This window comes from Schistocerca gregaria, chromosome 5 (genome assembly GCF_023897955.1).
Source record: "Schistocerca gregaria isolate iqSchGreg1 chromosome 5, iqSchGreg1.2, whole genome shotgun sequence".
NCBI classification, from domain to species: domain Eukaryota; kingdom Metazoa; phylum Arthropoda; class Insecta; order Orthoptera; family Acrididae; genus Schistocerca; species Schistocerca gregaria.
Window position 1 is genome coordinate 87,702,810 of NC_064924.1, and position 14,493 is coordinate 87,717,302.

The 14,493-nt window shown below is 39.3% G+C and overlaps 1 protein-coding gene across 1 annotated transcript in view; it reads left to right on the forward strand.

The window, feature by feature from the left end:
- LOC126272714 (ATPase ASNA1 homolog) overlaps positions 1 to 12,476 on the forward strand; it is a 75,199-nt gene extending 62,723 nt beyond the window's left edge. The window contains exons 6-7 of the mRNA XM_049975749.1: positions 1,826 to 2,026; positions 12,267 to 12,476. Of these exons, the coding sequence (XP_049831706.1) occupies positions 1,826 to 2,026; positions 12,267 to 12,389 (324 nt within the window). The 3' untranslated portion in view covers positions 12,390 to 12,476. The remainder of the gene's footprint in view (positions 1 to 1,825; positions 2,027 to 12,266) is intronic.
- Positions 12,477 to 14,493: the final 2,017 nt, after the last annotated feature.

Sequence of the window (14,493 nt, forward strand, 5' to 3'; positions counted from 1 at the left end):
GAAAATGTTTGACACAGTCCAGTGTAATTCAGCATATTGACTGAATTTTTTTTTTTTCCAATTAAAACCAGTGTTTTTATAACCATGTCTTCGTTCTTTCAGCTCAAACCACTCTTTGGTGATATAGTTCACTGAGTTACGCATTAATTCTTGTGAATAAAGCCTGTCTGTAGTTGGTTGAACTAAAGCAGTGGTATACAACTGGGGTATGCATTGCCACGGGAGGTAACACTACTTCGGGGTATGTGAAGAGATCTGAGGGTACAACCAAGTTAAAATAAGCAGTATACATCTTCATTTAATTGTGTAATGAATAGATTAATTATTTTTTGTAATTTAAAATTGATTTGCTGTGGATTAAGTTGTTTTGGATGCAATTAACACAAAAATAATAAGCTGACATATTATTGGCAGTACAGAGTTAGTGTAAAAGTTCCCTTATGTACATGAGAAGAAAAAAGGAACGGTGCCAAATTTTAGTGGGAGTTTGAATTGCGTTTTACTGAAAAGGTATGATAGCCTCCATAAATTAAAAAAAATTGAATCTAGCCCTTAAATGCTCACCCCACCATTTAGGTGTGTGGAAGGTAGATGTATTGTACAAAAATTTGACACTGGCTGCACACGTGCATCACATCCAGGCACACAAACCTCTTTACATTTTGTAGCCTGTTGAAAAGTAGGAGATCTAGTATTTAATGTGTATGAAGAAGTGCTGTTCACTTTCACTCATTGGTACTTCAATTTCATAGTTAAAACTGTTGGAAGTGGCAATTGGACTCAGCTGACCCAAGCACATTAAATTCTGAACAAAAAAATTATATTGTTTTGATGTTGTTAAATAATTATTGTTGACTTCTGTCCATTGTCATTCTCTTCACTGTTGTTGTTGTTATTCAGATATTTGTTTTGTATTTAGTATTAACAAGTAACTTTCAGTTCAGTTTTTTGTGCTTGTGTGTTTACTTATGCCTGGATCAAAATGTTGAAATCGTCAGTCTGCTGGAGAGTGCAAAAAAGTCACATATCTGATGTGGCAATCTGAAAAACAGATTGAACAAAAAAAAACAGTTGTCTGGCTAATCAGTTGTTAAAACCAGTCGGTTGTCCCATCAGTAAAGAACATAGATTCTGCATAGGGATAACATCAGGATTTCATGACTTAAGGCTTTTTTTTGGGGTGATGTTTAAAAATCTACTTCATGTGCTTTGTGTTTTTCAATAACTATGTTGATAAGTAGCATAGGAATGCAGTTGGACATATACGATGAAAGTTATGTACCAGCTTCTGAGTATCTAGAATGTCTGGGTAGAGGCTCCATTCCAAAGAATCACTATATATATTGTGCCATTCACACTTATCACAATCCCATACTTCTGTAAACATATAGTATTTATGCTTCAGACATACATAAGAACATGGGAATACAAATAGCATAAAACAGTTGTCTGAAGATATTTATATATTGTTTTAACTGTTAAAATTGGCTGATGGAGTTTCAGTCCTCAAAATGTGAAACAGGGAGAGACAAGTGAGATGCAAGATGGGAATGACAGTGAAAGCTGCAGAAATTTATAAATGAGTGAATGAGATGCTATTTAGTTTCTTGTTTATCTACAATTTTTAATTTTCTTGTCACCTTCTTAACAAGGCCATTCAACTATATTTCAATTTGTTGTTATTTGTAGCTGAAATTTTCTTTCTCTCCATGTTTCATCTGTGTTAGTATGGCATGCTTGCAGCAACCACATGTGTGCCTGTGCATGTTGTCTTATGTGAAATGATTTAAAATGTTTTTTTCGTATTTTAAATTTTTTCTTCCAGGAACAGACAACATTTGTTTGTGTGTGCATAGCAGAATTCCTGTCACTATATGAAACAGAGCGACTTGTACAGGAACTCACAAAGTGTGGAATTGACACACACAATATTATTGTGAACCAGCTGCTGTTTCCCTCTGCAGGAGAAGTGCCATGTCGCATGTGCGCAGCAAGACACAAAGTCCAGGAGAAATATTTGGACCAGGTGAGCATGTATTCTTCGCTATTCTAATATAGTAAAACCTGTTTTCAATTAACATCGGAGAACCCATAATTTTTCCCTTAAACTGCAAATTTCCGTAAAGTGGGCTTTAGCCCAAGAGCACTGAAGTGGTGACCCACAACCTGAATTTTAACATTAAGCAAGATAAGAAATTTTTAATAATTAAACTCGGGTACTACAGACGAAAATCTATCTTAACATTAATATAACTTGTCCTTCACAAAACTGAACATAAGCAAAAGCATTATCTTTCAATAAATAGTCTTTTTTTTATTTATTTAGAAGAGTTGTTTGTTTCTTTCTTCCAACATAGCGCAGTGACAGATATCGCTTCAACACGTTGATGATGGTAAGGACTGAATTATCTGCACAGAAAGAGGAAAATAGTTCCTAACAGTATCAAGTCCTTGCCCAACTGCAGTGAAACTTAGTGCAAGTGACTCCTCGCCCTCTTCCTCATCATTGTTATTATTGTCGCTATCATCTAGTGCAGAGTGCTCTTTCAACATAGCTTACTCACATACAGCTCGGATGTGGAAGTGAGGGTGTCATCATTAAAAGAAATGGAAGTTCTGAAGTGGTACACTTGCTGCTCCTACTTCAGGGACGTGGCTTCTTTAACAACAGTGAGTGATTCTGGATTGCAGCAAGTCTTCACAAAACAGTTCAGGGCAGTTAGTTGTGTCACGGCATTCCAGTGACAAATGTATTAGGGGCATTATTTAATTTCTCTTCAGAAATGAAATTGACCTGTGTAAAAACGGCTACTCCATATTTAGCTCGAAAAGACCTTTCTTGAAGATGTCAGTAAATTGTCAGTTATCTTCGATGTCGTAAATAATATTCAGCTCCTGCTGAACTGGAAGTTTCCTCCTTTTTCAGGACATAATTTTCTTTAGGTGTAACTGGCAGTACTCAATTCAACACTTGACTGAATAACACAATGTTAGTTATCATATTGATGTCTTCGTAGGGCAATTAATCATATTTGAATGTAAATCATCAGCCACAGTTTCTGCTTCCTGATTAGTTCAAGCTTTTGCTCAACATGTTATCAAAGTCCTGTTAAGAAAGGTATGTATTGTAACCCCAACTGCGAATGGATCTAGCATAAGGACCTCACCCTGATGACAAAGTTGATTTGTTTGATTATATGACTTGGAGCACAGTAATATTGATTTTCAACAAACACTATCTACCTTTTTTTGCTAGACCATTGACCAAAATAACCAGCTGTAATTTATCATTTGCAAACCTATTTTTATTAGCACAATGTGTTCAAAAACATTAGCATATGCCACAAACTCTGTTTTAGGACTTTCACAGAAGCTGATTGTTGATAGACTCTTTCATATTTATTTCTTAAAAGGAGCTGCCTTAATGCAGAATTAGTTAAAAACAAATTTAATTAACATCATCCTTTTGGGGGTTACATTGGGACCTTAATTATCATAAAGTTTTCATTGTAACAGCAAGAAATGCAGTTGGAGTTTTCAGAGGTAAAAATGATAATCTTGATTTAACAAAACAGTGTAAGTTGTATTGTTTATGGAGGGGTGTGTGTGTGTGTGTGTGTCAAATTAATTACCAGAAAACTTCATATGACGAAAGAATTGAACACAGAGCTTTCCAGTCTGCCAACGTGCTGCCAAACTGCACCATACCAATAATGTGGCTACACCGTCTTTCTTCTTCCTGTATTAATCCTCCCATTCCAACCTAATTTTTATTTTTACATGTCCATCCTCCATTCGTGCAGAATGATAAATACATTACTAATAGATTACATATAGGTAGTTTCAAAATAAGGCCATAGCTCTACATAAGCTGATGATAGCAGACTTTTGCTTACAAAGGAAGATAGAGAATTACTGCCACACTTAATTCTCTCTACCTTTCTTGACATTGATCTCCATCTCACTGAAGCCCATATCTAAACATCAGTCCACACACAACCAAGCAACAGCGCCTACACGCTGACAGTTGTCACCCCTTCCACATCAAACTGTCAATTCCCTACACCCTAGACAACTGCAGCAAACCACCTATACTGATGTCAACAGTCTGTCCTTGACTTTTCTCCCCTTCACAGGTCTTATTCACAAACAACTAAGAGTTACAAAAACCTCAGGAGCCTCCTCTTTGTCACTCAGTACTGGCTTTGAATGCTTCAATGTTAATCCATCAAGGCTGTCATTTTCTCAGATCTGGCCCTCCTCCCTGATACCCTCCCCACACCATCCATTGTCACCTTCTTCACTCTCCTAATCTCCGTAGTATCCTAGTTAAACAGTATTACTTTCCCCGTACCATTGCCCCGTTTGCAAGATTCCTATCTCTGCAATGGTCCCCAATATAAAACCTGCACAGTGCGTCCACTCATAACAAATGTGCTCCGTCCTTGCCATTAAGTCGTACATCATATTTGAAGGCAGACCAACTTGCGAAACCATGCATATTTATCAATTAACTTGTGTCCACTGCATAGCATTTTATATGGGAATGACCAATGCAAAACTGGGTAACTTTGGAAACATTCAGTGCCCAGTTACTACACTGCTGTGAGGGACCTGAGTGCCTGCTACACCACATGGGCTCTTTGGATCCTCTGATTCCATATTAATTTTCCGGAACTCTACAGATGGAAACTTGCCTTCCAACACCCCCTCTACTTTTTCTTTATGGTGGCCATTTTTAATCATATATGAATACATGTATTTCATCTAACCCTTTAACTGCAGGTGATTTTCCAATTTTTACCGAAAGAATTGCAAGGCATTTTTATTCAATAATTAGAATAGTTGTAAGGATAAAATTAAAGGAAAGTAACTAGGAAACAAGAAACTTAATTTAGAGTTGATTGTTGCTTGATATTCATGTTACTTATAATGGGGAATATGAAAACTGCACTCAACATTGTAAAAGCAAAAAAAAAAACTTAATGATACTTTTTGCGAGTGTCGTATATTTTGAATTAAGGATCCATACATGAGCATGGGAACTTGGTTACAAACTTGCTGGCACAAAAAGGTCTATGCAAGTGAAACTGGACATCATGTAAAATGTGACTCCTGATGTTGCAGACCAAAAGATAAAATATTCAGCAGGAGAATAGTGACCTCTGATGTTCCAGGGCAACAGAAAAGTGTTTGATAGAAAATTTCAACTTCTGAGATGCAAACAGTGCTAAAATTATGTCCAGTGTGATAAGTGGGGCCTGCAAAGTTGTCTGGAAAGACTAGAGCTGAACGCATACTTCTGCACTTCCCATGGCTGGAGGGTTAATTTTCCTTTTTTTACTGTTAAATTTTCATCTTTGTTGTCCTCCCTGCCACTTTCTCATATTTTTATTTTCATCCTTTGGTTCTTGATATTACTGTTTCTTTTTCTCAAAATTCATCTTTCTCTCTCTCTGGATTGAAGCTGGCACAATGCTTACCATATCTGACCACTACTCTCTCTCTCTCTCTCTCTCTCTCTCTCTCTCTCTCTCTCTCTCTCTCTCTCTCTCTCTCTCACACACACACACACACACACACACACACACACACACACACACACACACACACAGAGCTCCCCCTTCATCTTTGTAAACTCTTCTCCTCACAAGAGGTGGGTCTATTTCACCCATGGGTAAGATAGCCTTCCTTTTTAATTTTTCTCAAGCTATCCCCTGCCTTTTTCCCAAGGAATGTGATGGGTAAAACCTTAACATGTTACACAATGCTAAGTACTATTTGCTACGCACTTTGCAGTGGTTTGCCAAGTATTTAGATGGAGGTATATTGGACCCTTATATCAATCTGACATAAAAATAGAAAAAAAAACAGAAAATAAAACAAATATGAAGAAATATGAAGAAATGACACAGATTCAACCATTGGAAACAACTCTTTGTCTAAAACTTACACAGGAAAGAAAAATAACTTTGGGTTTTACGAGACACACACATTAACTGCTAACAGATTAAAACTATGTGCTGGACTGTGACCCAAACTTGGGAATCATGGCATTTCACAGACAAGTGCTCGACGAACTAGTGTATGCAACCTACACTCACTTCTTTACTTCTGTCAGTACCGCGTCCTCTATCTTCCAAACTTCACAGAAGTGCAAAATGAAAATTCATTCTGGAACCAATCCAGCAGGCTGTGACTAAGCCATGCCTCTGCATTAGCATTTCCTCCAGTACTAGTCCTGCAACGTATGTAGGAGAACTTTGGTAATGTTTGGAAGATAAGAGATGCAATACTGGCAGACATCCAGCTGTGAAGGCAGGTCATACTAGATGCATTCAAGTTCTAAGGGCTCCGATTTTTTTCTCCGGATTGGAAAGAGAGAGAAACATGCGCATTGTTTTAAAATGAGGCCACATTCATTGTCAATACGTCCCAGAGATGGCAGCACCGTACGCCAGATGGAATTTTACTGCCAGCGGCGAGAATGATAACTGTTTTAAATACTTAAAATGGCAACGTTTTCCTCACTTGAGCAGCGTGCAATCATTCGTTTTCTGAATTTGCATGGTGTGAAACCAATTGAAATTCATCAACAGTTGAAGGAGACATGTGGTGATGGAGTTATGGATGTGTCGAAAGTGCGTTCGTGGGTGCGACAGTTTAATTAAGGCAGAACATCGTGTGACAACAAACTGAAACAACCTCGGGCTCGCAAAAGCCGGTCTGACAACATGATCGAGAAAGTAGAGAGAATTGTTTTGGGGGATCGCCGAATGACTGTTGAACAGATCGCCTCCAGAGTTGGCATTTCTGTGGGTTCTGTGCACACAATCCTGCATGACGACCTGAAAATGCGAAAAGTGTCACCCAGGTAGGTGCCACGAATGCTGACGGATGACCACATGGCTGCCCGTGTGGCATGTTGCCAAGCAATGTTGACGCGCAACGACAGTATGAGTGGGACTTTCTTTTTGTCGGTTGTGACAATGGATGAGATGTGGATGCCGTTTTTCAATCCAGAAACAAAGCGCCAGTCAGCTCAATGGAAGCACACAGATTCACCGCCACCAAAAAAATTTCGGGTAACCGCCAGTGCTGAAAAAATGATGGGTGTCCATGTTCTGGGACAGCGAGGGCCAAATCCTTACCCATTGCATTCCAAAGGGCACTACGGTAACAGGTGCATCCTACGAAAATGTTTTGAATAACAAATTCCTTCCTGCACTGCAACAAAAACGTCTGGGAAGGGCTGCGCGTGTGCTGTTTCATCAAGACAATGCACCCGCACATCGAGCTAACGTTACGCAATAGTTTCTTCGTCATAACAACTTTGAAGTGGTTCCTCATGCTCCCTACTCACCTGACCTGGCTCCTAGTGACTTTTGGCTTTTTCCAACAATGAAAGACACTCTCCATGGCCGCACATTCACCAGCCGTGCTGCTATTACCTCATCGATTTTCCAGTGGTCAAAACAGACTCCTAAAGAAGCCTTCGCCGCTGCCATGGAATCATGGCGTCAGCGTTGCAAAAAATGTGTACTTCTGCAGGACGAGTACATCGAGAAGTAACGCCAGTTTCATTGATTTCGGGTGAGTAGTTAATTAGAAAAAAAATTGGAGGCCTTAGAACTTGAATGCACCTCGTAAGAAATGCTTGGACAGCTCAGTCGGTATAGTACTTGCTCATGAAAGGTCATAGTCTCAGATTTCAAATCTTCTGTCCAGCACACAGTTTTAATCTGTTCAGGTGTTTGAAATTGGTGCACACTCTGATGCAAAGTGAAAATTCATTCTGGAAACTCTACATGTGGTTTTACAGTTCCAGAGGTAGAGAAAGCCATGCACTATAAGGTACCTGACTTGAAAAGGCGCGCGTGCGCGCACACACACACACACACACACACACACACACACACACACACACACACAACTACATTGTGCCAGCTGAACATACTGTCCTGGGACAACAACTGTTTTGTAGCTTGACTAAGATTTAGGGTTCTGTCAGGTGTACTGGTAGAGGGGAGGAAGGAGAAAGGAAATGGGACATGAGTTGTGGTAGTGTGGCTGAGGGCTGACTACCTGGATCCCTACTTGTCACTGTTGATGCCAACAACCACCCTTGTGTCCATAGCATTGCCACTGCCAAACACTACCTCACCCAGCATCTTCTCTGACTACAGCCACACCACTTTATTCCTTATACATCTAACAGAGTACATCTTCACACATAACAACTAATCCTGGAGGCAAGTGTACAAATAAATCCACAACATGACCACGGGCATCCATGTGGCTCCCTCGTATGCCAACCTGTCAGTGGGTTACATAGATGGTTGAATCTTTACTTTATTTTTTCCTGAAATGTTTACATATCTTGTGGCAATCTTAGGTGCAGAGAAGAATATCCTAACTCACTTTATTCATTGTCAAAGAGTGAAATAAAAATGCCACTTTTACATACCATCCACATTCACCACTACAGAGAATTGGTGAATAAAAATAATGTGCATTCCTTGAAAAGCCTGGGTGCACAAGTGTAGTGATCTACACTTCCTCTGTTACTGTAAATTAAAGACAACTCCAGTAAATCAAAACACAAAATGCAAGCAGAAATGAGACACATCAATAACTTTTTACATATAATTATACCAGTATATATAGACATAAAAATTCTCCAAAAAATTGTTTCACAAGTAAATTCAAACATAAAGAAGGAAATTGTGTTTTTAAAACTCTTCCACCTTTCATACAACTTCGTTTTCCTTGGCATCTTGATCCAGAAACGAAATGAGTTCACTTGAAGGTGAGGGATACAATTTTTTCATAGCACTTATCGTGAAGTTTGTACAATTGTGCACTGTGCCTTTGTAATGATGGGACACACACCTAAGGGAATCCAAACATCATCTTTCCTATTGTGCCATGAAAAGAATTGTGATTCAGCAGGAGACATGCAGTTAATCTGAACACCTTTGAATTTGTGTGATACATGGGAAATGTGTGCTTTGTACCAGTTTTTATTGTATTTGAAACCCAAATACTGCCTGAATGGCAGGTGTTCCCACAAAGCATTTTCATGAACTTCCATAGCAACAGTGCTCCCATCATGGTCTCATCTATGTTTTAAGCATTATATCAACTGAGTAACTCCATAAAAAAATGAGGTCTGTAGGACAACTCATTATCAAGTAGTACGTCTCGGAAAATAGGGAAATTGGTGCCTTCATAATGAAAGAATTCACACGCTTGAGCTTTCAAACCTGAATTTATCGTCAATGGTTGGAGTTAAGACAGTGCTAGTTGGCTGTTTTCTATTAAAACATGTATGTACCCATGTACCAAATACACTGAAGTGCCAACGAAACTGGTATAGGCATGCGTATTCAAATACAGAAATATGTAAACAGGCAGAATACGGCGCTGCGGTCGGAATTGCCTGTATAAAACAACTACTGCCAGGTGCAGTTGTTACATTGGTCACTGCTTCTACAGTGGCAGGTTATCAAGATTCAAGCGAGTTTGAAAATGCTGTCATAATCGTTGGTGCAAGAGCGATGGGACACAGCATATCTGAGGTAGTGATGATGTGATTTTCCCGTACTAACATTTCACGAGTGTGCCGTGAATATCAGTAATCCAGTAAAACATCAAATCTCTGACATTGTTGTGGCCAGAAAAAGATCCTGCTAGAATGGGACCGGGGATGACTGGAGAGAATCGTTCAACATGGCAGAAGTGCAACCCTTCCACAAATTGCTGCAGATTTCAATGCTGGCCCATCAACAAGTGTCAGCGTGTGAACCATTCAACAAAACATTATCGATATGGACTTTTGGAGCCGAAGGCCCACTCGTGTACCCTTGATGATTGCACAGCACAAAGCTTTACAACTATCTTGGGCCTTCAACCTTGACATTGGACTGTTGATCATGGAATTGGGTTGCCTGGTTGGACGAGTCTCATTTCAAATTGTATCAAGCGGATGGACGTGTAGAAGTATGGAGACAACCTCATTAATACATGGACCCTGCATGTCAGCAAGGGGCTGTTCGAGTTGGTAGTGGCTCTGCAATGGTGTGGGGCATGTGCAGTTAGTGATATAGGACACCTGATAAATCTAGATGCCACTCTGAGAGGTGACATGTACATAAGCCCCGTGTCTGATAATCTGCATCCATTCATTTCAGTTGTGCATTCTGACAGACTTGGGCAAGTCCAGCAGTACAGTGTGACACCCTACACATCCAGGGTGTTGCTACAGAGTGGCTCTAGGAACACTCTTTCGAGTTTAAGCAATTCTGCTGGCCACCAAACCCACCAGACATGAACATTATTAAGCACATCTGGGATGCTTTGCAACATGCTGTTCAAAAGAGATCTCCACCCGCTTGTACTCTTATGGATTTATGTACAGCCCTGCAGGATTCACGGTGTCAATTCCCTCCGGCACTACTTCAGATATTAGTTGAGTCATGCCATGTTTGTTGCAGCACTTCTGTGTGCTCCAGGAGACCCTACACAATATTAAGCAGGTGTACCTGTTTATTTGGGTCTTCAATGTATGAGTAAATTCTGAAATAGTCACCTTAGGATCTACCAAAATATATGAGAGTTTACATGGAATGACTGTAAAAGCTTTGTCACAGGGGCTGTGGAATTTGAAATGCGATGACCTCCACTGTGCTGCTAAATATTCAGAAGGAACTCGGATTGGGCATATGGCACATGTGCGTCAACATAGTGTGTGTGTCCGCAGTGCACTCAAGTGGCAATTCACAGCTGCAGGTGATGCTCTGAAAACAAGACTAGTGCCCACAAGTTCTTGAAACTAGCTGTGATAGCTTTGACATCCTCACACGGAACAAGGTAGCTGACATCCACATAGATGCAGATGCTAAAACCAAACAGGAACATCCACAAGATAAAAAGTATTTTGTCATTCTCACTTTTTAGTAAAACTTCAAGGTCATTCTTAGATGATAACTTTTATATTCAGTAGCAGACTCTATAGAACAAGTGAATTATAAGACTTAAAACAGAAAAGACTAAAAATTATATATCTGCTAGTAGTGCAAGCTCTCTTGTAGATAGCCAATTGAAGAAACTCACTCCTGAGCAAGGTGAACCCAGCGACACACCACTTCGTAACTCCGCATCTCTGTTCATTACACTACACTGCACTTCTGTAACATACAACCATGTCTTGAATGTTACCATCCCCTGAAGGCTTTAATTTCTGATATTGCGTTAGCTGAATTATTTTATTAATTGAATTACAACAAATCGCACCAATACAACATGATTTTTACGGGTCTTCAGTGTGATTCCATATTATGGTCACCATGGGCTACACAAACGTACCACTGCTGGTGCCATGTTGCTTTCCTGTCCCATGCAACTCTGCTTTTCCTTGTAGCATTCCCATCCCATGCACCTGTTATCTCTCCCAGCCACCGCAGCTGTCAACTACCCTTCCTTAACTGTCCCTCCTGCTCACAAGTTATAATGTGAAAAAAAGACTTCAAAAAATTTGTGAAAATTCTCCTGAGGTATAAGATAATTACAAACAGTTTAGTTTGTTGTAAGAAGCTTGAGAGCTGAGCAGAGGGAGGAAACCAGTATAAAACACATCCCCACCAAAGGATTAGCGAGAATCATTGATCAATCAGAAAAATCCAATACACACAATAAAATTTTTGTTCAGAACACTAGAACACGGTATATGCAACAGACTTGATGAATGCAGCACTGCAGATTTTACAAAACTGGGAAGCCCCAGAATTTGGTTGTGCAAATGTAGAACTTTGTACAGATGACTCTTGTAAGAAAAAGTATTTATGAATTCCATCTATAAAGTTTTACAACAACAACGATAATAATAATAATATAAATTACCCATACAATCAGGAATCATGTTTTGAGAGTACTGTAATTCTGTGCCCTTTCTTTAGTTTACTCAAAACCGACATGGATATGTAGTTATGTATGTCATTTAATGGTATCACTTCAGTGGATACCCGATTTCATAGAATATTTAAAATAATCTTGAGTGTATAAGGTGGCCCTTGAAGCCCCAACCCCTATAAGGCAGTTATGTTACCCTAAGACTATGATGTGTGTCCAGCCCATAGTTACAGTCTACACAAGGTACAGAGCATCTTCATGAGTGTACTATAATGTGTGCAAAAGCACATCTTCCTGTAAATTATCTATTACAATATTGCAGCCATCATTGGTACAGTGATTATTTTCTGTTCCAGATAGCTGATCTTTATGAAGACTTCCATGTAACAAAGCTTCCACTTCTTGACCATGAAGTGCGTGGGGTGCAGCAAGTAAAGGAATTTTCTGAGAACCTTGTACAACCTTATCGTCCAAAATAATTTTGATATAGTTATAAAGAATTATTAAGTTTGTATTGTGATGAAACTTATTTTTAACCAAAATAAATTTGACAGTGTCTGTTTAAACTGGTTAACATTTTATTACAATTTGCTATTTTGGCCTTGTCTCATGATGTAACAAAGTCTTAGTAGACCTCTACAAATAATATTACTTTATTTCTGTTTGTCTTTCTTTTTGGTGAAGAAATATGTTCAGTGTAAACCCTCTGGGCCCTACTCCCTTACCTCTGTCAAGGTCTGACATTCTTTTTTGATTTAAATAAGCGCTAAATTTACATACATTCCATTTCTGCACATTTCTGTAAGCTCTATATTCATTGCTACTTTTTGACATGTTTTGATTTGTATTTTTCTTTACTATCACATGATGTTATTTAATATTGTTTCACTCTGCAAATTTCTCAACTCCTTTTGATTTCTGTTTTCATAGTGCTCTTGCCCTGTGTCCATTCAGAGTTATATCTACATCTACATGATTGTAGTGTAGGATACCTTGTCCAAGTATTATTTATGCCATACTTCATCGCATTAAGGTATGTTGCACTTACCTTCAACTCCATATGAAATCTAATGTATTTCATTACTGTTCCTGTATAATGTCTGGTAGAGGGGTGTACTATGTTTTCGAACGTGTAAATGATACTAGACTCTTCAGAGCAGATCTTAACAGCTGTTTGATCCCTTGCTTGTAAGATATCCCCTTCAAATTAACTGTGTATTTCAGCTAAAACTCTAAAAAATAATCCTCTCAAAAATCATACGGCTTTTCTCTGAGCCATTTCAGTTTCATCAGTAAATGTGATCATGTATGGTCCCAGACAACTGAGCAACACTCATGGATGAAACTGGAAGTGGGGGTATTGGAATAATATCTGAAATACTTTGGCTTTCCATAAATTACCATAGGTTGTATCAAATAGCAAACATTTCAGGGACATCAGCCAACAATATTTGTGATCAGGGTTACTGAACTTTGCGTTTCTGAGTGTGATAGCGGTCACTCTGACCAGTCTTCTATTAGAATAATCTCTGTGTATTCCTCATTAATAACTGTAAGGTCTGAGGGTGAAACATTGTGCATTAGAGAAAAACAAGGACCTTTAATTCCAAAGATGAATGCAGCCTACATTGAAAACTTAAATCTGGAAGTAAGGTATAGTGTGAGGGAAGAAAAAAGTGTTAAAGTGAAATACACAGTAGGGAATAAGTATCAAATCACCTTCTGCAGCCCATTTGAATCATATGATACTAAGTTCACCTTCATTTCCCTAACTTCTGCTGACACTGTTCATTGGAAAGTTAAAGCAGGAATGTTATGTAGTGACAGTGTCCAGTTATTGATGATGTGATTGTGTGACAGCATTGTGTGTGAAAACTCGGGTAGTGAAGACTGCATTGTCTAAATACACACATCAAAAAAAGTTTTGCATCACCTCAGTTCCGAGACTTCCAGAACCTGTACAGAAAATAGGAATGGGGATAACATGAACATCATTTCCGCCCTTTTTATTTTTCATGAAAACCACACATTGCATTTTGTACCACCATACAGCGAGACCTTCAGAGGTGGTGGTCCAGATTGCTGTACACACCAGTACTTCTAGTACCCAGTAGCACGTCCTCTTGCATTGATGCGTGCTGTATTCATTGTGGCATACTATCCACAAGTTCATCAAGGCACTGTTGGTCTGGATTGTCCCACTCCTCAACAGTGATTCGGCGTAGATCCCTCAGAGTGGTTGGTGGGCCACGTCATCAATAAACAGCCTTTTTCAATCTATCCCAAGCATGTTTGATAGGGTTCATGGTCTGGAGAACATGCTGTCCACTCTAGTTGAGTGATTGTGTTATCCTGAAGGAAGTCATTCACAAGATGTGCATGATGGGGCTGCGCATTGGTGTCCATGAAGACGAATGCCTCCCCAATATGGTTGCACTATTAGTCAGAGGATGGCATTCACATATCGTATAGTCGTTACAGTGCCTTCCATGACCACCAGGGGCGTACATCGGCCCCACGTAATGCCACCCCAGAACAGCAGGGAACCTCCAACTTGCTGCACTCGCTGGACAGTGTGTCTAA